The sequence below is a fragment of the Lutjanus erythropterus genome, chromosome 16, assembly GCF_056507025.1.
Source record: "Lutjanus erythropterus isolate fLutEry1 chromosome 16, fLutEry1.hap2, whole genome shotgun sequence".
Taxonomy (NCBI): domain Eukaryota; kingdom Metazoa; phylum Chordata; class Actinopteri; order Lutjaniformes; family Lutjanidae; genus Lutjanus; species Lutjanus erythropterus.
The window spans coordinates 31,047,882-31,074,599 of record NC_139332.1 but is presented as its reverse complement, the minus strand read 5'-3'; the positions used below and the strand labels follow the sequence as shown (position 1 = coordinate 31,074,599).

The window sequence follows — 26,718 nt, the reverse complement described above, 5'->3', positions numbered from 1 at the left end:
AACCACAGATATTCAATAATTTAAACCCACGTAACTGTCGAGTCTCGAGGGACAACGATGTTTTGAAATGTTTTTATTCAAAAAGAACATACAATAGAAAATAGTGAGAACCTTGGCAGCCATACTCTACGTACTGGGGGTTAATATAACCAAGATATACATGAAGGGACAGTATTTCTTTTACTTTCTTTTCATATAACACCAGGGTCAAGGTTATGCAAAAAGTCAATGTCTCAGAGGACACTACAGATGACATTATCACATCCAAAATGAAATCAGCTCAACAACACTCAAACTCTTCATTTCAATGTGTTCAGTTAATAAAAAGTGTAAAATTGTGAGGTTTTTCCAAAAAGCATGAAAGTTGTCAGCCTTTTCGGACAGTGACATCAGCTACATTCATCTCTTAAATGTATTCTAAAGCTGCAACGATTAGTCGATTGTCATCTATAAAATTAATTGTCTATTATTTTGATAAGATTCGTCATCCAAATGTCCAAATTCTTCAATTTCAGCTTCTTAAATGTGAATATTTTCTAATTTCTTTAGTCTTCTATAACAGTAAACTGACTATTTTTGGGGTGTGGTTAAAAAAATAAGACGTTTCAAGACGCCATCTTGGACTTTGGGACACAGTCATCAACATTTTTCAACATTCTCAGATCAAACAACAAATTGATTACCCGAGGAAATGATCATTCAGATTAACTGATAATGAAATTAACTGTTAATTGCATCCCCTGTGTATTTAATTTCAATCCCAAACATTTTTAATCCCAGTGTCAATTGGACCCTGGTGATCAAATTTTGGCTCATTTCTATTGATGGAAATATAGAGAACAGCTTATTTTTTTCCTTTAACACAGATGTCAAGAAACAAGTCACTCTGTGATCTCGCACTCAAGTGACTAGAACTTCGAAAGAAACACAAAGTGTTGCAGTTTTTGTGTTTTTTGTGTGTCAAATCGATTATCTAGTTTTTACCATGGCAAGTTAGAGAAGCCCCTTGAACCTCAATTATATGGAAAACTCCACAGTCATGTCACACTTTAGAATAATCAAACATGATTTCCTATAAATGTGAAGTGTATTTCCTAAATGTCCAAGGAGGACTTTCCAACAAGTGTATAAAAACTGCAAAAATATTGGGTCTGGAAAGTATTTGCTCCTTCACTGAACAGACTGACACCAATCATGGCACTGATTGATGAATTGTTGAAAATCTACCGCAGGTTTGCCACTCAACAGGATGGTTGGCAAAGTACATCTACATCACAGAAACCGTTTCAAAGTTTGTCTTCTCGGGTGGACGTTTACTCACTGACACCAACAGAACTCAAAACTGTTTTTCAGTTTTCAAACAAGGACAAGAAACAATCTTCACAGGAATTTAAGGAATCATAACATGTGGAAGGAAGAAAGTAGCAACCATTCAGCAGACAAAACACTAAAGGACAGCAATGTGTCCTGCTGAGTAAACAGTCTTGCATCTCAGTTCCCAAGTCCCACCTACACAAACACTGTGCGTTTAAAGATCTTCTATAAATCCTGATCAACGTGTGGTTTAGGAAGTGTGACTCTGTTTGCAGTTCAGTACATCCTACTTATGTAAGTGAGAGATTCCTGTGTCCATTTCTGTTTATTGGGCTGTGTTTAAATGAACGTTTCAATTAATCTACAAACATTTACATCACAAGCTGCTGCACCAATAAAAGGTCACTTCTGTTCTCGTTGCTCTTCATCACTCTGAATCCCCGTCCTCTTCTTCAGGTATAAATGGTGGGTCGTCGGGCGTCTGCTGCTCCACCCCTCCCTCTTTCCTCAGGCCCAGATGCAGCTCTCTGACGGTGAGGATGCGGGTGAGCATGGCCTCCATGGTGCTGTCGTCCAGAGGGGTGGAGGAGAACCACAGCGGGCTGTTGGGGACGCAGCAGCGCTCGGGGTGAAGGTAGAACAGGTTGGTGCGCTGCTTGACTGACTCCGAGCTGGACGGAAGACAGTTGTTAATGTCAACATAATAAAGGAACTTAGTGGGCAAGACACTCAGATTCTTTAGTAAAAATAAATACATCAGTCTACGGCGGTTAGGGCTAGCTGCTACCCCTGCTGGGGCGACGCTGGCCTGATGTTGAGGGACAGTCGAGGGAAACTGTGAACATTCAGCCTAATTTGAAGCCATGAGAGTAAGAGATTGAATTCTGGTAACTGCTGATATCAGGGGAAATTTATACTGAAGCTAAAGCTTTTTTGTTATATGGAATCCCAGCAGCTGGATTTCAACAAACAATGGACAGTGAGGCTGATAATCACACCACAGATAATATCACACTTAACATAATTGCACCTAATTACTACCATAAAAGAAGTAATTTGCAAAGAAAAAAATGCACTAATACTGCATACTGTGCTGTTGAGGAAACCTTAATCACTGCAGAAGAAATTCCATTATCATGGTAGCACTACTACGATATTAGGCTTAGTTTAAGTTACAAACATTAAAGGATAGTGGTGCTCATATGAAAACTGAAACAGTTTTTGGTCACTGCAATCATTCATCCTGTTTATAATGGATGTTCCTTCCTATTGTGCTGCCAATGAAAGTGATAAACAAGTTTTCATTTTGTGCAAAAATAAATTCCAAAGTTTATTTAAAGCCAATATCAATCTTTAGTTGGACAAATCAAGAGAGTATCCTCCAAAGTTATGTCCATTTTACTACTAACCTACCCTTTTTTTTGTTATGACTTGGTACTATCCCTCCAATGTGCCACCAAATGGCAGCAGAGAGCCACTGCACACAGTATGCTGCCCTAAATTCAATATAATAAAGGGTCTGAGTATTGGAAAGAGCAGAAAGCTCATACTAACAGAAAGATTTTTTCCTCTACGTCGAGTTCAAACAGCGACTTTAACTGCCACCTTATTACAGAATAGGTAACAAGTTGAAGAGATGATTTCAAACAGCCTTGGATACTTGGATAGAGTTCTGTGTGGTTCTATACGTACCACTTGGAGAGGTAGAACTCGTAGAGTCTGACTGGACAGCGTAGAGGGTTGTCTGTGTTCTCCATCATCTCCAGGATATTATCCTCTTTACTCTCCTCCTCCTTGCGCTTCTTCGCCGGAACCTCTGTATCTGAAGGAGGACAGAGAACACGATACAATACTATAAATGAACACTGCAATTCTTTCCTGTTATGTGAATGAACAGTACAATAACATAAAGACTCATACTTGTGTGATGTCGACTCTAATGTCTGCTCTAAAAAGCAGAAACTTGTGATTGATAAATTGCAATAATGAGGATTCAAATTGAAGATTGATTGATTGATGTGTTTTAATGTCTTAAAATCTATGTTATCCATGTGTTGGTGTGGGAAAAAATAAATTGGTACCTGACTCTCCCTCATTTATGGCTATTGGGGGGTAGAAGCGCAGGAAGGTGGTCTTGGTGTAGTTCGGGTTGGTTTTGGTGCAGCGCATGACGTGGGCGAAGGAGAGCTGGCGGTGCTGCTCCACCGTGGTGAAGCCAAAGTACTTGCAGCAGAAGAAGAGCAGGGTGTTGAGGAGGACGATGGGGGAGTACGCCCCCAGCTGTTTACAGTCCCACAGAAACTCCTCCTCCACGCGGGAATGGACATAACCTGCAGAGGAGAAGAGGGACCCGTTATAAATCCATTCAAATGTGCGTTTGTGTAAAACAGAAGCTGAGAGGAAGACAAACTGAAACACTGATGGAATAAAATTGCAAAAAAATGTGTTTAACTCACCACTTGCTGAAATTGAGGGCTTGAAGCCTCTCAGCATATTAGTGAACTCAGTGGAGAACTTGTTGTAGAACCGATCCATGAATATGTTCTCCACACGACCGTTCTCAAACAGGTACTACAGAGAGACAAAAGGTTTCAGGGTGACACGTGAGAATAGCAGCCATTTATTCCACTACAGTGTACGTGCTGATGCACTACTTTTGACTTGCAGTAGTTAGGTATTTTAGTATACATTGTAGTAATTTGCTTATTATTATTGAAATCCATGTCAAATATAGATTTTATCAAATGTGTGAAGTGTACACGTTTATAGTGCACTGCCTGTGAAATATTAAGTGTATCAGAGTGTGCAAGTTAAATGTAAACCTTTTTAATGCCACCATTTAATTAAATTTAAGGTCAATTCAATATTTTGCAAGAAAACTAAACATGAAATGTGGAAATATGTGAACTCTCTCTCTTAGAAGAAATTATTGCCTCACTTTTCAAAGCTCACATGTTGGTGGAGTTGGACAGTTATTTACCAGCATGCACCAGCAATAGGGCTGCACGATTTGTTAAAAAAAAGTCATATTGTGATTATTTTGACTAAAAGTGCAATATGTGATGCGATCAGTCGAAGTGATCAGTTTTGTATTTACTGTACTGGTTCAGCGATTCGAATATTGCACTTGGTCATATTGTTATTTTATCAGCAATTGGGACTTTTTATTGCCACCGTTTAACTAAATTTTGTGTGACAAAAAATTGTGTGAAATAAAGCCTTGCCTGTTGAATGCCGAGGCAGAGGTAGAACAGGCTGTCGGGGGAGTACGGCTCGCCGTTAGGTCGTTTCACCTCAGTGATGAAGCAGCAGAGGCCGTAGCTCAGCTCAGCAGTGGTGCACCGGAGAACATCTTCCTTCAACTCCATGGGACGAGCTGAAGTCAAGATAAAAGGAAGTCAGAATAATCAAAGGTCAAATCAGTGCAAAGACACAGTATATATGACAACATGTGAACATCACAGTGAAAACAAATCAGTAAGTCGACACGTGTGTCATCAGAGACAGATTTTAAAAACACAGCTGACAAAATCGCTAAAATAATCCCAAAATCTATTTAACACAATTCTTGTTGACTTCCTCTGTAACTGAAGGTCATCCTCAGTGTTTATCGTTACTGAACATCCAGACTTACAGCCAAAGCGCGGCTTCTCCAGGTTGGGTTGAGTTTGCCTCCACTGGATCCATCGTTTCCAGGCATCAACTCCATACTGACTCTTCAGTTTTGGGGCGTTTGCTGCCACGGACTTGGAAGAACCTCTTTCAGACGATTCAGCTGCTTTAGACCGCTGCGACTTGCGACCCTTGGACAAAGTGGAGAATTTGATTGGAGTGAGAAACGGTGGCGTGCAAATCCAAGATATTCCACCTCCAGCACGTAGCAGGCAATCCCAGCTTCCTAACGTCAAATATCTTTCTACAGCGTCTATTTTCCCAGGCAGTTACCTTCTTTTCTCTGGCTTTCCTGTGAGCTTGTCGTCGTCGCGGAGCAGAAGGCGGGGGACTCGGGGATCGTCGGGACTGCTCTCTCAGCCGGGCCATCCTCTCCAGAGTTTCTGGAACAAACACCACATGAGACAGTAGGTGTCATTTAGGGTAACGCCTTGACATTTTTGTCCTGACTGACAGAAACTCCAATTAGAGTTATTACAGTTTTGTATTTTTCATTATTTTTGTTTTAAACTCTGTTTAGTTTCAATTCATTGACAGAGTTGGTTTGTTCGTTTCCGTTTAGTTTTTATTGTTTAAACATGTTTTCATTTAATTTTTCTAGTTTCAGTGTTTACATGTTTATACATTTTATCTCCTCACCAAAGGTGTAGTCAGCTTCAATGTCCATGGGAGGCGGAGCTGGAGGTACGGGCTCGGAGTACGGCTCGCTGGACGTGCCCACGGGAACGTCTAGAATCGGGTTGAGCTTCTCTTGGGTGTACGGTCGACTGGGAGACCTGAGGCCTGCGTCAGAGGAGCCGTCCTCCCAGTTGTTGAGGAAACTGGCCAAGTCGTCTGTGTCCAAGTCGTCACTGTAGTTACTGGCGTGGTCTGTAAAGTAAACGTGAGAAGAAGTCATCATCCATTTTTTCCCAAAGGTGATGTCTGTAATTATAGGTAGTTCTTAACAGGCTAATGTTTGCTGTACTGTTCAGCAGACTCTGGCTCCAAATGACATCAAGTTGGCTCTCATATCTCATAGCTTAATTTTTGTACAGCGGGTGGACGCTGCAATGTGTCATCCATCTTTATTTACAGTCAATGGTATGAAGATGTAGGTTTTTGGTCTTCTGGTCAGTTTTACTCTACTTCTCTGGAATAAATTCTGATCAACTGCCAGTTTTCTGCTGTTTATAAACAGTGTTTCTTCACCTCAAAGCAAAATAAACTGAAAATTTGTCCAATGCTGATATCATATTTGGTCTATAATATTTCTCTTTTTTTCATGATTTCCTTGAACACTGGACAAAAATGTTATAGGAGTTTCTCTTACCCTCTGGAGCAGGTGCTTCTTGTCTCTCTTTCTCTTTCTGCACCACTTTCTCCTTTGGTTTCTCCACCTCTCCTTTGTCGTTCTTCTCATCTTCTGCGATCATCTCAGCCATGAGGATGAGCTCTGCCTCGAACGGGTCAGACGGGATCTTTTCCTTGATCTCCTGGATGGTTTCCACGATGCTCTCAGCGTTGTCCACGGTCACAGGGAGGAACATGGGTACAGGCAGCTGTGGTAGACAGTCAGAAGATAACAGCCTATGAGGGTCTGTGATGAGGATGAAGACGCTGAATATAAATTGTTCCAGAGTGTTGTCTAATATACATATTTCATTTTGTAATCCTGACAGTGAGATGCTCCATTTTTGATGTGATTTCACTTCTGAGATCAAACACTGAAACTGCAGGTGATTGTCGTGTTTGACTTCAGTCTAAAACCCCTTTCACACATACGTTGCAATCAACACTAATCCAGATATTACCCACAAGAGCTGTACATGTACATGTGAACTCAAATGTCCACATCAGTTGGTCTGAATTTAACCCTGTCAGCTTCCTAAAACAAAGTCCACGTGAGCCATTATGTGTGAATAGAGCAACTCGGTGTCTGAAGCACATGAGTGGGTGCGTTGGTGATACTGGAAGAAGCGCAGCTGCTTCGCCTCTTCTCTGCTCGCCTGGACATCACTTTCCAGTCTTTCACTGATAGCTTCATTTTCATTCAGACAATCTGCTGGTCAATATCAGCCGACAAGAGTCAAATAATTAACTGTTTAATGCATTTCTTCATCATCTGAAATGTGAAAACATCAGATTGTAGTAAGTGTCTCTCCTGCCGGGGAGGCACTGAAGCCGCTGAGTTATCTATCAACCTTCTCTGCTTTCATCACAGTTTAATTTTGAGACTCTATTTGTATTAATATCAATGCAAAAACAGCCGTCCTTATGAATGAGTCGTCCTCCTCCTGCATGCTCTGCAGGCGCCACACCTCGTCTTAACCTTATGTAGTATTTCGTGGACAATCTAATGCGTGCTGCATGTGTGAAAGGGCACATTCGGACAATGTCTCGACCCGATTCTCAGGGTGTAGTTCGGAGCGCATATGTCAAACGGGCTAAAGTGTACCGGTAAGGGCAGGCCGACAGGTTGTGGGGTACACTGGGAGTACATGTTCATAGGTACAGGAACATACACCGGCACTGGGACAGGCACAACCATGACTTTAGGGTAGAGGTCCTCTATATAGAGAAAAAAAAAGAAAAAAAAGAAAAACAATATCAGACTTCTAGAAAAAGTGACAATTTGACAACTGAGTCATGTTTTAAAATGAGAAAGAATTATTTAGAATTAATCCTTGCTTTGGAAAAACCTCAAACTTCCAAATATGCTAAGTATGGAAAGAAATTAGAAAAGACCTATAAAACTACTATAAAATGTTAAAAAAAAAAAAGTCACTTTGACCTGTGGAATATATAAATGATTATCATATTAAAGCTACTTTTGGAGGCTTGTGTGGACAAAGCAGAAGTTTTTCATAATAACTACAAAATGACACAACAAAAATAAAATTATCTAAATAAAAATCACCTGCCTGAAACTGTTTCATAAACAGTTAAAAAACTCCTTGTAGTACGTTTAAATACAAAAACCAACAGTGACATCTGCAGTTAGTGTGTTTTAGTCTGGTCCCTGCAGGTTAAGTGACAACTGTGGAGCAGCGATGTTGTTACCATGGAAACACTGTGTGTCTGAGCGTTGCTTTTACCCGTCTGTGATTCGCCATCGACTGTGTGTATTTTACAAGAGACCCCTTTGTTCTGCACCAGCGGCCTGCAGAGCAGCGCCTTGTTCTTCAGGATTTTTGGTGCAGCAGGAGGATGAGCTTTTCCAGAGTCTGTCTGAATACTGATCTGAAAGACAAACAAATGACACAAGAATGGTAAAAACTCCAGAATTAATCAGGTTCAACACAACTTCTGGTAGTCTTAGCAGATGGCTGTCTCTTAAGTCATGACCTGCTGTACAAGCTGCACCGAAGCTTCAGTTCTTCAGACTGTACACAGTCCAGGACTGTCATGATTCTTCAAATCCACAATTTTATTCAATTTTCTTTTTTTTTTCTTTTTAAAGCACAGCAATTTCATCATCATGTCTTGTTTGTATGGACCAACAGATAAGTGGCCACTATCATTTACATTTTCAGATTTTTCCCTTAAAAATCTTAAAACTGCTGACCCATATGGAAAATCCATATATCCAGATGCTGAAGTCAAAATTTCACAGTCAAATAGATGCAAATTTGATCTGCTTGAATGTTCTGTGAAGATCTCAGCACATAACATTTGTACTTTTATATCTTGATTCAAAAACTGAGCTGTAAACTGGGCCTGCTCAGTGTTTTTATTCTCATCAGTTATTCAGCAACATTTTTATTTGTTACTTTCTTGTATAATTTGTTAAATTCAATTTGAGCTCATTTCACTTATAGTTTAGTCTTTTAAAAGCCGATGCATGTGCCTTTTTATACTGCCTTATTTTTGTGATCAGCACAGGGTTGCATCAACTATCTGTAACTTCTCTCCTCAGGTGTAAAGTCGACACTAGAGGCCCAGTAACTACCTGTTAGTGACCTCTGTACATTTACTGTACATACATACATCTTAGAACTCTTACATTATTCTACACCTCCTGACACTCCGAAGTTTCTCTGCAACATTTAAACAGCTGACAATGTTACAATGTAACTAACAACTATTTTCTTGTCTTTAAACTATGCATCATCTTGGGAACTTTTTTGTGCGTTCTTGTTGTCTGTACATCATCAGGCTCAGTGTGTGACCCTGACCTGGGAAACACACTGGGACCTACAAAATATCTTACATGGTTGCACACTAAATGCACTTTATGTGTACTACGTAATACCTTCTTTAACCATTTTCATACTCATTTGTGTATATACATATATTTCTCAGAACAAGAACAAATTTATTCTGTTTAAATAATTTTTTTTGTTTTTATTTCACACTTTCTTCAGTATTGCAGTATTATGATGTCTGTTTCCCATGACAATAAAGCTCTTGGAATTGAACTGAACTAAATCAGCAACTAAAGTTTGTTGCACCACAGTTACTTGTGGTGTAACCTAACTAGTAACTCTGGACGTGAAGTCATTACTAATGCAACTGGTTGATCAATGATCATAGATGCAGACGAGTCCCATCGTCATGGTTACTGTGCACATTAGTTATCTGGCTTGAATGAGTCACTCGGCATTTTGTTGTAAGCTTGATCAATATTGAAATATCATATTAATAAACTGGATTCTCTGTTGCAAAATTGCTGCTATTAATGTAAACGTGATGCTGTTTCACCACTTGTGAGTATAACTCTGTTTGCACTTGACCTGAGGCATGTTTAATTATTCAGTTGTTACTTAGACTTTCGTTGTAAAAAACCTCCATGGTGCAGCCGCTTTTATTTTAGTAATGTATTATCAACTTAGTAATGATTTATGTTATAATGAAGCACAGTGAATTACCTTGTTATTTACTTACTTTATGTAAACCACGTGTAACATTCAACAACTTACATGTCCAGAGTTCTTTGAGACTGTGCCTGTGGAGACAATGACCCAGTGTTAAACCTTCACAATTAACACATGAGCATATAGTGTGTTAAACAGCACATAAATACACAGGTATGTGTGTCTGTGTGTGTTGTTGTCGTGTACTTTGCTGGGCAGCTCTGTCAGAAGCACCAGATTTCCCTGTTGGGCCTGCGAGAGAGATAACGTTGGCGATGACAGGTGTGGCCTCGCCCGTACCTGCACGTTCAAAAAAACAAAACAAAACAAAACACAGGAGGAATCAACGGGAGATCAAACAGATCAACTTCATAACATTTTAATTTAAAAAGTCAGGATTAAAACCACAACACAGGAAAATAAAACTTTGAAATGATGATAATACCCACCTAATGTGACCTCGCCTTGCGTGGCCACCTTATCACAGCAAAACTGCAGCAGACAAATCAGGTCACAGAAGTGTTTGACCTCGCCCAGCATGGGAAGACTCTGCTTCAGTTTCCCTTTGCGGCCGCAGGTGTCACACTTTGCAACCTGAGAGGTTGAAGTTGGGAGTGAAGTTGGAGCAAAGCGAGCTCATCATCACCTTCGTCGTTTTGGAACAGCTATGATTTTAATAACCACACTGAGGCGTACTTACATGGCAGAAGAGCATGGTGTATTTGGACCTGCACTCCTCAGAGCAGAACTCCTCGGTCGAGCCGCCGTACTGTGCCGTCACCAGCTTCTTGGACACAGAGTGGCAGTAGGCGCAGGAGTGACAGTGTTTCCCCCAGTTTTTGGTCAGGTCGTGTCGATAGAGGAGCTTACAGCCTGCGAGGAGAAAGAGCAGATTATTTTCAAGTTTCACACGACTTCAAGATAAAAGAGTGTTTTAAACTAGTCAGGATTCAACAGATCTTATACATGATTCTAAGCAACGGTGCTCTGATTGTTATTGGCTGATCGTAATAGTTTGATCGGTGGTCTCTATAAAGGCTAATGAGAAGAGCAGCAGGGTCTGACAGATAATTTGAAATTGCAGTCCATGCTGGTATACATGCTGCAGGAAAACAGGACAGGAGCTATTACTCTCTTCATGTCGTCCTCTTATCATTTTTCATTTTATTTCACTTAATCTGTGTGTTTTTTGTGTCCATCAGTGTGAGTGGCGTTGATGGGGCGCATAAGATTGGAGTCCGATTGTGATTTTTCAATTAACAATCACAAATCACATCACTCTGCTCACAGAAAGTAAATTATATTTCACAAACTACGATACAAAACCCTGCATGAGTCCTCCTGACATATCAAACAATATCAAACTGTCTCTTTACCATCGCTGCAGAAGAAGCAGTCCTTGTTGTTAATTCTCTTGGCGTCTCTGGTGATCTTTTCGATCTTACAGTATTCGCACAGGCATGTCACGTAGTTGGCTTTCTTGAACTCGTGAGAACAATCCACACTACACACGAAAACCATCTTATCCTGCACACACACACAAAGAATTGGTACAAACAATAAATCACCCGCCTGTGCACAGAAATGTCAACGTGCACTACACATTTTCTCAACTCTCAGTTGGCTGGGCCTGCCGTTATTCAAGGTAAAGGCTGAACAACTGCTACTGGATACTGTTCCCTGGTAGACTGTGGACATTGGATGTTTTTTAATTTACTTTTTAACATTTACATATTGTGTATGCTTACCAATTTTTAAAAAATAATTTCCATATGATTCAACTCCCTCTTAAAAGCAGTGTAAATCCAGTTGGATGGGTTAGGGTTAGTTAGTAATTTGCCAATTTACTGATTTAATTGTGCATGTGTAAAATGATAAATGATTTCTTATACGTGTTTTTGGTGGCTTGTGGTCGTCTAAAGCGCCTTCCTGAGAGAAGCAGTTCAAACTGTGGGTACAAAGGATGGGACCGATCACTTGTTATGTGCATTTTGTCCATCTCGAGTCTGTGTGTGTTCCATATTTCAAGACAAATTTTTGATGGTGGATCACACAATGGCTGCTCATGAGGTGCCATGTGAATCTCTGTAACCTTCACTGGTATCCACAAGTCATCTGTTATCATTGTGTCCCTTTATTTTTGTTGTATTAATAAAAATACTGCACTGTTAAAATAAAAACTTAAATATGTTGTCATCAGTCCCTCTGATAGATGAATTTAAAAAGTTATTCCTAAAACTGTAGATTAAAATCTGCTGCCTGTCTTGGGAATATAAGAACCCACACTAAAAGTCAGGGAGACAAAACTCTTGTTTTAAAATACAAACACAACGTACCTTGATCTGGATGAGTTCAGGTTTAAAAGTGATGGTGCGGGCACACTGGGGACAGTTCAGTTTCTGTGGTCCTTTGGGGGCATCTCGTTGAGTTTGGCTAGGAATGACGGCCTGGATTTGGGTGGATCCGATGGGTAACTTGGTAAAAACATTCACTTGTTTCTGGGACTTGAACTTCTCCTGTGGCGCCAAATAAACAACAACAGTGTTAGTGCACATTAAACACAGAATGTGAACAAAAAACAGCCAACACTAAGCCTGTGTTTACCACAAATGATAGCCACCTGATATACCATGGTCTGGGTGAATACAGACTCTCACACTTATCAGGCCATGTCTCTGTTTTGTTCAACATTTTTCATCACTTCGTTCTATCATGTTTTGCCTGAGCACAACCTGACCCTTACAGTCGGCAAACCTCATTACCTGAAAAGCCATGACACAAGGCAGAGTGCAGAAGTTCCTGATGGAGGTGTCCGACATGGCCAGGTGGTAGGCCGGTACGGTGTTTTTCCCACAAGTATCACAGTTCAACCGAGCACCTATGAAAAGAAAGAAAGTTTATATGAAAATAGTGCAGTATTTAACGCAAACATCAACATATCCGTCATGAAAACTTGTTTAGTACCTGATGCACTGACAGTCTGGACCTTGAATGCCATCACACAGCTGCTGCTACAGAAGAGGTTCACTGAGTCGTCACCGTTCTTGTTGTCAACCATATCTGCCAGCAACCGGGTTGTGCGACATATCGTACAAGGCTGGGTTGTCTTAGTTTTCTGTTTGAAGATTTAAAAGAAAAAAAAGAAGGGATGTTAAGATTTTTTATAATCTTGTGCAGACTAAACATTTTCATCAGCATTTCGGTGCAGAATCTGCTACTTCTATGTTCTGAATGTACAGATCAATGCATGTCGGCCATGTAACGGCTTGATTCCACCGCGTACGTCTGAGACACATTCTGGTTTCGCTGCAGCACAGAATGAGCCGAGTCTAGTTTTGACTGACGCCGCATCAAACTGCACCGAGCAGATTGAGCCAATTTTCAAAATAAAACACCAAGTGCAGATTCCCAGTCGTGAAAATAGACAAATAAACAAACCTTTTAACGATGTAGCCCAATAAAAAATTAGAAGAAAAAAAAATTTCCTGATGGGAAATAAATCTGTGTGAAGGAAGTATCAAAGCCATGTTGAGGTGTGCCCAATGAAATCAAGACTTTTAGAAACCCTGGTCATTTTGTTTCTGGTGACAATTCCAATTAAGTTGTCAACGACCACGTCCTCAACATTTACAAAAGGATATAAAGGCAGATTCACTTTGTGCAATTTAAATTAAAAAAAAAACAATGAAATATGGAGTTGGAGTCCCTGTAGGAGCAGGGATTTGCGCTATTGTTGAATATTTTTATGCCGCGTTATTTCCATACCTCTTTGTACTTGGCCAGACACTCTGCATTGCACAGAGTTTTGTTGCTGTCTGCCATCTTCAGCATGAGCGGTTTGCTGTGGCAGTACGAGCCGCAGTTCGCGCAGCCGGCCATGGACAGGTTGTTCACTGTACGGAAACGGTTGAAGCAGGCGTCGCTGCAGATCTTGTGGACGGCACCGCCGAGGATCACCTCATGTTTGCTCTGCAGGAGAAAAGAACAATAATAAACAATTTTAAACAATTTGACAAAAAACAGGACTGTTTCAATTAAAACTAAACTGGTATCCTTCTACCCAGGAAAAATGAATTGTGATGCTAATTATTCTAAATGAATACAAATCTTAATCTTGTCAGTTCAACTTACAACGCAGTATCTGGTGCACATGCTGCAGAGGGACTGGGGTGCTATCGGCTGTAGTGGTTTTGTGCTGACGGAGGATTCCCTGTAGCTGGAGCCCTTCCTCTTGTAGTTGAAGGAGGTCAGGCAGTTCTGGCTGCAGAACTCCTTCATGGCTCCTTTAGTATCTGGAGCCAGAATGACATCCTGAGGCCGAAATATCAACCTGAGAGAATGAGAGGATGTGAGATCAATACGAGGTCCAAAGTCAGCGATATCTGGGTGGAGTCATTAACTTTGACGCGATTAATTTTATCTTTGGATGCAGTTTTCAGTCAAGTATGAACTTAACTGTCTAAGTATTTGTAAGAATGGAAAGATGATGCTGTTGAACTCACTTCTGGCAGTTGTGGCAGACCTTCGTGACTCCTTTGACAGCGGGCAGCGACGTGGTGAGGCAGGCGGTGGAGCAGAAGAGCGCTGGAGAGCCCTTCCTCTGGAAGGCTGTCTGTCCTTTCATCAGGTTCTTCTTGCAGTTGGAACAGTACATGTGAATTGATGAGGGGTGGATGACGGGCAGCGCCTGTGTTTCAGCACCTGAGGTCACGGAGAAGACTGACCCAATCTGCAAATCATCCTGTTTAAGAACGAAACAGTAAGCGAGAGGTCAGTGACGGTCCCATGACTCCGGATCCATCAAACTGTTTTTACTTTCAATAACTGGATAGTTTGACACAGTTTGTTTTAGTGTTTTTTTTATACTCATTAAAGTTTTTTGAACAAATTCTTGAAGTCTCTGCTGTTGTTTTGTCTAAAGATTCATACCAGTCCTGGAGTTTTCTATTCCATTTCAGGTTTTCGTGAGTACCATTGATGACTCCAGGACACAACAGTCTCCAACTAACTGAGCCAAATTTAAGCCACTTTCATGAAAGCTACTAAAATGTTCTTGTTTAACTAGTACAGATTAAGGCCTACTCTGGATTGACGTAATCCCTGTCTATGGTACGGCTCCTTAAAGTGTTATATTAAAGAATAGAATTTGGTGTGGTGGTAGGTGGAAGAATGAGCTTTACTTTCACCTTTGCAGTGTTGGGTTCATCTTTCACGCTTGCTGTAGATGTGGAGGATATCAGGGCTTGTTCGTATTCTTCGTCTACAGGCTCATCCTTCACTTTGGCCAGAGGTGGTGAAGGAGATGACTTGCTTGGTGGAGTGTCGTCATGTAACCTTTCCTACAACAGACAAAAATAGAAAAATATTTGTTGACTTCCAGGGACATAACTGATGTTGATGCAGATATTAACATCACAACCAACAGTTTCTATGCTGAAAGGCTGAAGGACATTCAAGGGTACCAACACTATTTTCCCATGTTTTGTGTCAGAAAGACTAATGGGGACAACGATTTTTTTAAATTGGTCCAGTATTGAGGGAGAGTGCTGCAGCCATCAGCCGTGAAATGGACTGCAACGTAATCCTTATGGGCAATTGTGCCTGTCAAAGTATGTCTACTAAAAGTGCTTGTTTTTGCCACCGACGGGCTCAGATTGTTATTTTAAGTGTCTGGCAACATTATGGAGAGGATCCCTACAGAGAGAGACCTTTTTTAAGGACTGATTCACTCACTGATGCACACTGCGGATTTAAGTCCTGCTATTGGTCGCTTCAAGCAGCATAGTGGTGTCCACTATCTATGTCTTTAAAAGTCCTTTTTGCAACCTACATGCTGAAAATTAAAAATTAATGCCCAGAATGCTAATGGCATGAAGGTAAACATGCGTACAGCTGTTACCTTTTCTTTTGCAGGGATGTAGTCATTTTAATGCCAGATGTGCAAATGTTCCCTATGCATGTTCCCCCTTGACGCTATTTTGCAGCAGCACTGTCGCTGCATCCGAGGCGTAAGACTGCCCTAGATGTTTGTGATTGGTTTAAAGACATGCAAACAAGGCAGGACGTTCTTCCCTGTAGTAAAACTGTCTTGGCTCATCTTTCCACTGTTCGAATAATCACTAACTCTGATTTGGTCAAAATAAACCCTTAATTCACCACATTAGATGTGAAAAAGTTCTGGTTGAACATGCTGTTTCTCCCCGCTGCTTCCACTCTCGCCCCTCCACTGATATTTTCACAGGTAACGCGTTGAAATATGGGTTTATTGGTGATTATTCCAACAGTGGAAAGACAAACCAAAAGATTTTTGTTAACTTCTGTTTTGTTTCTGTCGCGTCTTTATGATATAAAATTACTGTTTCTGTAAATGGATTCTGGTGGATTTGCTGAGGGATTAATTCGCTGTTTCAAGTTAAATAAAATATATCTTACTCTTTAGCAAAAATGTCTCTCTGTAGGGATCCTTTCCATAATGTTGTCAGACATTTAGAAGATCAATCTGAGCCTTTCAGTGGCAAAACAAGCCCTTTTAGTGGACGTACTCTGACAAGGTGAAATTGCCGCCAAAGATTACGTTTTACAGCCATTTCACAGCTGATGGCTGCAGCGCTCTCACTCAATGCTGGACCAATTTCAAAAATTGTTGTCCCCATTAGTCAGACACAAAAATGTTAAAATAGGGTCCAGATTGCGGTTACCAGTTAAAGCTTGATCCATACAAGCTGAAATCAGACATTTGAGAGAAGCACAGCAGTGCAGGTACACACAGCTTTAAACCCAATCCTCCTAATTTACACACTGAAGCAGATTTTCTTACTTATACTCACAGCGTCTAATCCTGGTATTGACAGCTTAACTACTTTCATCCCGTTCATTATGGTCGCTGGTGATGCACTGTCCCTTCCTGCAGACACATTAGCAACATGTGCATTAGTTAACTGGTGCAAAAAAAGTAGCAAAGAAAATAAACACGTGCAGAAAATAATCGCAGTGTGATACAGATGAAATCACATGACCTGTGACTGGACAGCAGAATCTCAAAATCAAAATTTAACCACAAGTGGACAGTTTAAAATATTTACCTTTACTTGTAGGATGTTAATAAAACACTCAAAGCAGCGCCGCTCTGAGGTCTCTCACCTGTACTCAGTGCGGCTTCAGATGATGGAGATGAGCTGGATTGCATCGAGTCTAAAGCAACTTTCATCTCCTCCACTTGGTCCTCCTCTGTGGCTGGTGGTAATACGGTGGGGTACTCATCAGTTTCCTCCTTCACAGTGTTACTGTCTTCTGTTATTGAGGCTGTGAGGAAAATTTTAAAACACAGAAATCAGTGGGATGCTACAGAGCAGTGTTATTGAAGTAGACATGTTTTACTACTAAGCTAAAAATGTCACAACTCAGAGCTGCTGAGTTCACTTCAACATAACCCCGTTCGTGTCTGAGCCTAACCTGCATAATTCTGAAAAATACGAAAAGATGGGCCGTGGGGTTGTTGCTCCAAGGGAACAAGTGCAATCCAGCAGAGCTTTAACAGCTGTAAAAAGTGTCAAAATTATTAAATATGAAGTGGGGGGTTAGCAATAACTAACATGAATGATGAGCATATGTTGGAAAATGAGCGCTACATTAATTTTATACACAAGCTACAACTCATTCCTAAAAAATATCACCTCATGAAACTCATGCCCTCTCCAATTTGTCATTTACGTTCCCTTGGTTTCATGGGTTCATTTTTACATATGTAATGGTAGAGCCCTGCAGTTTTTGCACTTTTTGGAAAGCGGTATCTTCTACATGATCAGATTTACTGGATGTGCATATACTTTGTTGCCCCAGGCCGCTTCCTTCCTTCCTTCCTGCGTCTCCTTCCAAGTATCATGTTCTATTTTCAGGCCTCGCAGCAGCAAAACAGATATTACCTCTAAGATGGAAACCTCCCAGTTCACTCACTCGTGGACAACACCGGACGTCCTTTATGAACATTACACACATGGAACAAACTATAGTCAAAAAGTGTTCAAGTGTTCAGCACCTCTGTAATGCTTTTTGACCGGACAAGCGGGTCAGAAATCTACTTGCCTCTGTTTTATTTATTAGTGGTTATCAAATAACAACTAAGACTAAAGTTGATAGTCATGTTTAATTTAGGGCTGCAGTGTCTATAAAATGTTCATCCCAGTCCAAGTCCCAGTCTAAGTCCAAGGTGATGTTTTTAAATGTCTTGTTTTGTCAGTCTAAAAGATATTCAGTTTAGTGTTAATAAATGAAAAAAAGAAGAAAATCTCCATATTGAGAGGCTCAAAATAGCATTTCCTGCTATTTTGTAATGAAAAATTATGTTAACGATAAAATTTATGATCAAAATAGTTTTAATACTTTACTTTTATTCACTATTTCCCCAGTCAGGCAAGTGAGTTGCCAGACTTACTTGCCCGACATGGCATTTTACTTGCAGCAGGCAGGCAGTTTTGTTGCTGACCGCGTCCACAGCAGTACATTCCTTAGCTTCCTACTCCAGTACTACTACTGCTGTAGGAGATACACTGACTATGGATATGTACTTCTTACAACACCATTTCAAGAAAACTGAACTTTCTCTTTATCACAAAAACTTTGTGATAAACTCACTGAGAAGAAAAACTTCTGCTCTACTTTACCTGTGTTTGACATGGCAGGTGACCGGCTGCTATCCACATCCATCAAACTGTTCTGCTCCTCCTCTTTCATCTGAGCTTCCTGTTCGACCTGATCCACTGTCCCAATGTCCATCATCTCATCGAGGTCGTCCACCGTAGAAACCCTCAAGTTACAGGTTAGAGACTCTTCTTCCTGCTCTCTGTCGACGTCTGGGTCCAGATTTTCTTCCGTGTTTGTTACCTCCTTCTCGCCATCAGAAGTCCTGTCCGTATTCGTGTCCTCGCTGACGTCAGGTCCTGAGGGACTTTCCTCTAAGCTGTTGTCCTTTGCTGCCACCTTTTCTTCCTTTGACTCCAAGTCTTCTTCGGTTTTCACCTCAACGCCCTCTTTTTCAGTCTCCGAGGTGCTATCCGGCTCTTCGCCTGGAACCAAAACTTTGCTGAACGTCTCTTCTGCAGAGGAAGACGACCGTGACGGGGATGGATTCGGAGGAGACTCAGAAGCAGGAAAGGGGACAACGGCAGCTTTAGTTTCTTTCTGTTCAATTTCTTTAGTGTCCATTTCTTCTTTAGCAGCAACAGCAACAAAGTTGTCCTCCTCTTTACTTTCAGGGAGTCCCGGAGAGGCTCCATCGATAATCTCTGGGACATTCACATCCACTGATGCCGCTGACGCTGAAGCAGCCTCCATGGAGACACCGTTTGTCCCCACCTGTATGAGACAATAAACAATTAATATGATTAGGGCTGCAACTGACAATTATTTCCATTGTCAATTAATCTGTTAATTATGTTCTTAATCCACTGATTAGTTGTTTGGTCTATAAAATGTCAGAAAATTATTTTAAAATACACTGATTAGTTTTTTCCCAAAGCCGAAGACGACGTCCTCAAATGTTTTGTGTCGTCCACAGCCTGAAGATTTTCAGTTTAATGTCATACAGGAGTAAAGAAACCAGAAAATATTCACATTGAAGAAGTTGAAATGAGATCATCATGAGAGATTATCAACATGAGATTATCAAAATAGTTGGCAACTTATCAATTAACTGTTGCAGCTCTAGATATGATTAACAATTAGCATTTTTAATGGAAAGTCATACTGATGTGACATTTGTTGGGGTCCAGAGAACAAGATTTGTAGGCGAGGACCAGGGCTTGAAATGAACTTTTTTTTCCCTCAGTGTCCTACAGCCGTCCCAGACTTTACAACCACTGTACACCATGGACTCTGTAAAACACTTTGTGTTGCCTGTGTGTGTGTAATTTGCTTTTCAAATAAGTTTGCCTTGCCATTGTCCCATCTTGAAGATCTTTTTTATTCTTAAATTCCTGCTTATTTAACCTTTGCTTTCAACTAAAATAGGTTGGACACAATTACATTTTTACAGTGCATATATTATTTAGACACTTTATTAGTGTTTCCAAACTTCTTCCTGGGGACCCACCATTTAAAAATGACAAACAGTCGCAACCCAATTCACAAAAGGTCTTATTAATAAGTTCGAGTTCATTCATACAATCATTTCCACATCTTCTTATATTATCTTGACACTTTATTGAAAACATAACCATGTTAAAACAATCTGTCTATGAAAGTGACTGTCTATAAATTATGAATGAGCTAACAATCATTTAAACTATATTCTCTGTTAATATCACTTGACTAAGTTTTACTTTTTTAAGGCAAGTAACCATTTAGATTCCTGATATGTGGTCAGTTTATCCAAATAACAGCAATTTAGAAATTTGCTATGACAATTTTGTAATGATAAGTTTCTCAACTGTCGCAGACCTGTATCTTTGTGTCACAGACACTGGTGATATTTTTATTGATCAATTATCAAAAAAGGTAAAGATTAATTTAAGAGTTCACAATTGACTTTTATTTTTTGGGACAACAGGTCAGACCATCTTAAATTTCAAGCTCTGGCCAGGACCTCTGTGCAGCACTACAGGGCTGCTTTGTCACAAAAAAAACGCAGTTCCTGCAATTTGGATATTGCACGTGGCCACACAGTGATTTCATTAATATTTCAGTAAACTGTGCAGCCTTACTTTTGACAACCTCAGTTTCTATACATGTGCAGAACAAAATAACCACAGCTCCGGCCTCATCCTGCGGTAAAGTGGCAGATGATGAAAACAACATTTTCTGTCCACTGAACTGATCAAGTTACTGTCAAGGAGGAAGACAGCTGGCGTCCAACTGCAATAAAACACATCACCATCACTGGGTCAGTCTCAAATACTTTAGAATCAGCTGATAAAGTGAATATTATATTGATACTGTGATGTGTTGTCTTCTCCTGGTTTTAAACTCTGCATTACACTTAAGTGATGTAATTTTCTGACTGTTCTATCATTCTCCTTTAGCCATTTAGTCATTACATCCATATAACTACATATTATTTATCAGAAATCTCAAAGTATTAATATATATTGATAAAGCACCAGTGGTCGTCTGCTGTAACTCCTGCAACCATCATGCAAAATGCTAACTTAGTTTGTTGCTATAATATGGTGAATTGTGTAATCCATGTCCTCTGAGGAAAAAAAAACAATTATTAATATTGAATGAAAGTTAGTTAATTAGCATATTAAGATATGAGATAAGCTTTATTGATATTAATATTGATCCCACACCGGGGAGACTCAGTTGTTACAGCAGCTCAAGAAACGAAAGTACAAGTAGAAAAAGAGTGAGTGATGGAAATACAAATAAAATAAGAATTAAAAAATAATAATAAAAATAAATATATACAGAAACTTTAAACAACTTTTGATATATGGATATATGTGTAGATAATTATGTTGGTATTTGCACACATGTTTTAATACACTTGATATGTTGCACTGTACTAAAAGAAAAATATAAATCATATGATCTTGTAAAAAGGATAATTGCACAAAGAGATTTGATTGGACAGAATACAAGCAGAAGAATTCACAGAATCATTTCACAATGTAAGTATAGCGTGTGATATTTTGAATTAGGACCCATGGCAAAATTGAAATCAATCAATGAGTACTTTCATTTATTAAAACTGCATCGGCAGCATTGGCTGCAGCTAATGATTATTTTCATTAAAATCCAAAATCCATTAAAGTCCATAAAATGTGTTTCCCAAAGCCCCAAGTTACGTCCTCAAATTATTTATCCACAACCCAAAGATATTCAGCTCACTGTCATATAGGAGAAAAGAAAACAGAAAATATTCACATTTGAGAAGCTGAAATCAGAGAATTTAGAATTTAGAATAATTTAGAACAATTTTTTACCTGAAGGTCTAAGTAAAATATCATGTCAGGCGAGTAAATCTAGCAACTCACTTCCTCAACCATACAAGTGGTAAAAGAAAAAAAAGGATCAAATTATTCTGAAAATCAATTAATCATTTACGCAAAACATTTCATACAAATAATGGCAGAAAATGCTGAGATCAACCTCTAAAATTTATTGCTTTTGATTGTTTATCATCACATTAAACTGGATATCTTTGGGTTTTGAACTGACAAACCTGGATGAACATTTTTCACTGTTCAGATAGATGGTGCAATCCTAGATTAAATATGACAATTAACGTAAGTCTTTGTTGTTATGTGATTAAAATAAAAGACGAGGGGAAGTAAAAATGGCAGGTATGACATTTTTTGCAAATAAAGGAGAGTGGAGTCCTTTCTTTTCCTCAAAAAAAAAAAAACACTAAAAAATGATTAATCAATTATCAAAACAGGTAAAGACTAATTTAATAGTTAACAGCTGACCGATTAATTGACTCATGGACTAGTTGCACAGCAGACATTTTGACATGTCATACAAGAAATCTCACAGGTATAAGAATGATTGCTGCATTCCACTTAAGGTAAGTCAAGTCCTTCTCTTGTGCATGCTGGTTCACGCTCACTGTTACTGGAGATACCTAACTAAATCCACCTGTGTTTAATCCTAGTCTGCCAAGTCAAAATGTCTGCTGTGCAACCAGTCCACTGTTGCAGCTCTGGGTGCTTTGACTGGTGTCCCAAATGGTATTTAAAAAATAAATAAATAAATGAATGAATAAAAATAAAACAAAAACAGGAGACATATATATTAAGTCATTAGTAAAAGACTGAAACATGACAGAAACTATACGTCTGAGGTCTGCGGGTACCACAGAGTGTAGGATTAAGTGTAATTTTGTATCCCCACTGCAAAACAGAATGTGCTGAACTTTATAATGGAGCTAGCTTAGATGCAGACATGGCCGACATGCATGAGCAAAAAGGACAGCTTACTTATAGTGAAACACGGGCTGTTAAAGTATGAACTGACATTAGCATTCGTGTGCATGCGATGTAAATTAAGTGTTGCTTTAACCGTGCATTTTCACGACATAGGTTAGCTCGTTGTTGCTCCTGCAATGTAAACACAACTAGCGTTTCTGCTACAGCTGTTGATCCAGCAGCTGCAGCACAGCGCTGTTTTGGTTAAATCGGGGGGTTTAATTACCTCCGTCTGAATCGCTTCCTTTAATTCAGCCATGTTATGATGATGCGTTGACTAATTGCATCCCCTGTAAACAAGGGAACTAGCTCACCATCCGCTAAGCTAAGGTTAGCTCGGTGGCACATCTGCACACACAGACACACACACACACACACACACACACACCTCTCTCTCTGCCTGCCCGTTAGCTCGCTGCGGTTAGCTAGCCTTTAACGCGTGATTAGCACCATTCAAACACCACAGTAACTAACCCCTGTACAACTGGATTAACAATTCCAGTTTGACTTATGCTACATATACCGCTGTCTTCGTAAAACAGCGTTATAAGGAATGTATACAGCCGTAACAACGTGCAGAAAATTACCGCGCCAGCGACTTGGACAGACGAGTCTTGATTGGTGGCCAGACGCTCGTGTCCATCGCCAGTTTCCGTAGCCGCCATGTTCTTCTCCAAAATCCCGATCCTCAGGCTGCAGCCACACTCTGCCGTTTGCTTTGGCAAAACAAAAGTGCTTTTCACATTTATAATTGTCTCTACGACCGAGAAGCACTCTTTTTGGGGTTCCCTGCTACATTATTTGCGTCCAGTCTGGCTTGTTGCGGAGCGGCGTCTTCTTCTTTTGTTTATTTTTTGGCAGGTACCAAACTTCAGGAGCTCGCTACCACCCCCACTGATATACGGTGTGTGTGCAATAATTATATGGTTTAAAATATCCTCCCTCCATTAGATATCTGTGTAACAAGTGTTAAAAAAAAAACTTTTTAGGGGCTTTTGCAAAAAATATGTATTCTATATTCAGTTTTATTATACACTTGTATAAAGAATATCGTATCTATATCAGATTTTTTTTTTTACCCCCTAATATCAGTATCAGCCCCAAAAATCCAGCACGGGTCAGGCCCTAATTTTCACACACAGAATAAAGGTTTCACAAATCTGAGTGTGTATGTGTTTTATGTGAGTATAAAGCTGGTCTGAGATAATGTAGTCCAGATTTGAGCAGTCTAGGGATAGTGAAAAGAGACCTGGTCCAATGTGGTCTGGTTTAAAAAAAAAAGTAACATTTCCTGTTTTGTTTTTTAATTTTCACAAATAAAATAAAGGTTTCGTGTTTCTGAAACTGTGTTTTAAAGAGTCAGTAGCTGCTCTGGGACAGTCTAGTCTAGGTAGAGTGGTTTTTGAAAGAGACCTGGTCCAATGTGGTCCAGTTAAAAAAAAACAGTGAAATGCCCTTTTTTGCATTTTCACATATAAAATAAAAGTTTCACAAATTTGAAACTGCATTTCTAAGCATCCCAGACTTACCTGGGATAATCTAGTCCAGATTTAAGCAGTATAAGTTTTTGAACGAGACATGGACCAATGTGGTCTACATGTGAAAAAACGCAGTCAAATGTCCCTTTCTTGCATTTTCACAAATAAGGTTCCACAAATCTGAAACTGCATTATAAAGAAGATCAGGCTCCTCTGATCTGCCTAAATATAGTGTTTTTGAAAGAGACCTGGTCCAATGTGGTCTGTTTAAAAAAAATGACATGTACAACAATTTATGACATTTTTTTATATTTCTGAAACTGTATTTTAAAGAGTTTACAGCTGCTCTGCGATAATCTAGCCCAGATTTAACCAGTCTAGGTAGAGCGGTTTTTGAAAGAGACCTGGTCCAATGTGGTCTAGATGTGAAAAAAAAGTTGTGAAATCTCTCTTTTGCATTGTTGCATAAATGTTTACCAAATCTGGAACCGTCACAATGTGTCACTGTCTGCTGTAGGATAATCAAGTCCAGATGTGTCAGCTCTAAGTCGGCTGGTTTTTGAAAAGAGGTCTGGTTCAATGTGGTCTAGATGTGAAAAAGGCAGTGAAATCTCCCTTTTGCCATGATACAGATATCACAAAGGTTTCATAAATCTTCTCTGAGATAATCTAGTCAACTTTGGACCATTAAAAGTTTTTGATAGAGACCTGGTCCAATGTGGTCTAGGTGTGAAAAACTTTAAACTGTTATGTCCCTTTTTAGCATTTTAACAAATAGATTAAAAAATTTCCACAAATCTGAAGCTACGTCTCTGCCATAGTCAAGAATCCAGGGTTGTGTTGACACCTGTATAACTTCATGGTCACATTTAGACAACAATGTTATCCAGATGTCAGCTTGTTTATCTCACTTATTTCAGTATTATGAATGTCAACTGCTCAAAAGGGGGAATATGTCTATATAGATGTGTTATAATCATGAATCAGCTGATATTTTGCACACACTGTTGTCTCACTGAGTGACTGTTTTTGCCATGTTTTCGTGCTGTAACCTGGCCGGTGTAGCTGAACAGAGCTAGCAGCATGTAGCTTAGCTAGTTAGCAGGGTCTATAGAGAGTCAACGGGATTTCCACAGTGCTACGTTATGACACAGTAATTAACACTGAACATACAGTGTTAAGTCTCAGTGGCTTTACAGTAACTAATCATACACGAGCAGTATTTGTAACCTTCACTTGTTACTTATGAAAGTCTCTGGTGGACGTCGGTCGGTACTCTGAACTCTAGTATTTACATCACAGCAAAACAAAGTCAGACACCACCTGGTGGCGCTATTTGGCACTGCAGTAACACCACATTTACTCTCGCGCAGCCAGGTGCTTACTAGACCAGTGTGCACGGATGCTAACGCTGTAACTTTAGCTGATGACATTACCTTCACTCTCGGGACAGCGGTTTTCTTGAGGAAGAAGTGTTTGGGTATCGGGTGTCTCCTCCTCTTCGGCTGGCTGTAGTCCTCCCGGTCAAAATGGTCACTGCAGACCCGGAGGTCTGCACGGCGCAGTGCGTGGACAGGAATGTTAGCATCGATGTGTAGCACGAATAGCCACAACTTCAGCACGTCGCTGTCCATCAAAGGCAGCCTGTGGAAGCTGAGCGGAGTGTTATTCGTCATTTTGTTGGGACAGTTTGGAAATGCGCAAACACGGCCCATTGTCGTTTCATTATCTTAGAGACTGCACGAAGCTAAGTCACGTTGTGTGTTCTCCAACACAACAAACTCTTCCCGCAACACTCACTCCTCTCTGCAACTCTCACCACCGCCGACCCCACCGCTGTTATCGGGCTCAGACTAGCCCTGGACATTATGGATCACCCAGAATTGATTGATGACAGTGGCTTCATCTGATGCTTGGACACTTGTAAAGCTTTAGAAACAGTGGAGCATAAGTTCATTTGACAACCTTTAAAAGAAATTTTACTTTGGTAGTTATTTCTTTACAACTATTTTTGATAGTTGAACTAATGGGTGGTCTGAAGATATGAGGCGGGGTTGCCCCACCTCCCTGTAAGCTGCTTCTTCTTAGTTGGATTTTAAAGGCTGTTTGCATCCAAAAAGTTGCGATATCGCCCACTACTGGACTGAAAAACACTCAATTGCTATCATAATTAAATTTACAAAAAAAGAAAAAACTCTCTAATCCTTTCTCTAATACACTAGCTTCTCAATCTGGGCTCTGAGAGTAATGAAACCACCAAGAAACTGCTCATATGAGCGGCCAGATGGGACCACTGAACAGCTTCTGGTGACACACCAAAAAACAAAAAGTGTGGAAATCCTCCTGTTTTTGCAACACAAAGACAGTTATAATCAGATTCAGCACAAATCTAACTCTGGTGAAGGAATAAATTAGTTATGTCATTTTACAACAAACATGTAGATTTGTCCCTGATAATAATAAGTACAGGTGCTGAGGAGAACTGAGTGAAAACCAGCCAAGACAGGCTGAATA

General features: G+C 40.0%; 1 protein-coding gene across 3 annotated transcripts; it reads right to left on the bottom strand.

Moving 5' to 3' along the window:
* Window positions 1-58: 58 nt before the first annotated feature.
* On the bottom strand, window positions 59-26,141 carry LOC146313399 (zinc finger MYM-type protein 4-like). Of its 3 annotated transcripts, none has more exons than XM_084738642.1 (27): window positions 25,641-26,141; window positions 18,482-19,172; window positions 16,962-17,123; window positions 16,649-16,725; window positions 15,008-15,160; window positions 14,324-14,562; window positions 13,953-14,151; window positions 13,587-13,790; window positions 12,786-12,936; window positions 12,584-12,699; window positions 12,158-12,337; window positions 11,198-11,348; window positions 10,522-10,694; window positions 10,271-10,415; window positions 10,029-10,121; window positions 9,888-9,913; window positions 8,064-8,208; window positions 7,424-7,536; window positions 6,299-6,527; window positions 5,626-5,856; window positions 5,260-5,369; window positions 4,949-5,117; window positions 4,539-4,690; window positions 3,771-3,885; window positions 3,396-3,644; window positions 3,007-3,136; window positions 59-1,985 (listed from the first exon to the last, which is right to left on the bottom strand). In XM_084738642.1, exons 1-27 carry the CDS (start codon window positions 25,917-25,919, stop codon window positions 1,742-1,744), a joined length of 4,926 nt encoding a protein of 1,641 aa, XP_084594768.1. In that variant the 5' UTR covers window positions 25,920-26,141; the 3' UTR covers window positions 59-1,741. The 3 variants fall into 3 exon arrangements, with proteins under 3 accessions (XP_084594768.1, XP_084594769.1, XP_084594770.1); XM_084738643.1 differs by lacking the exon at window positions 25,641-26,141 and adding an exon at window positions 23,314-23,571; XM_084738644.1 differs by lacking the exon at window positions 25,641-26,141 and adding an exon at window positions 22,953-23,098.
* Window positions 26,142-26,718: the final 577 nt, after the last annotated feature.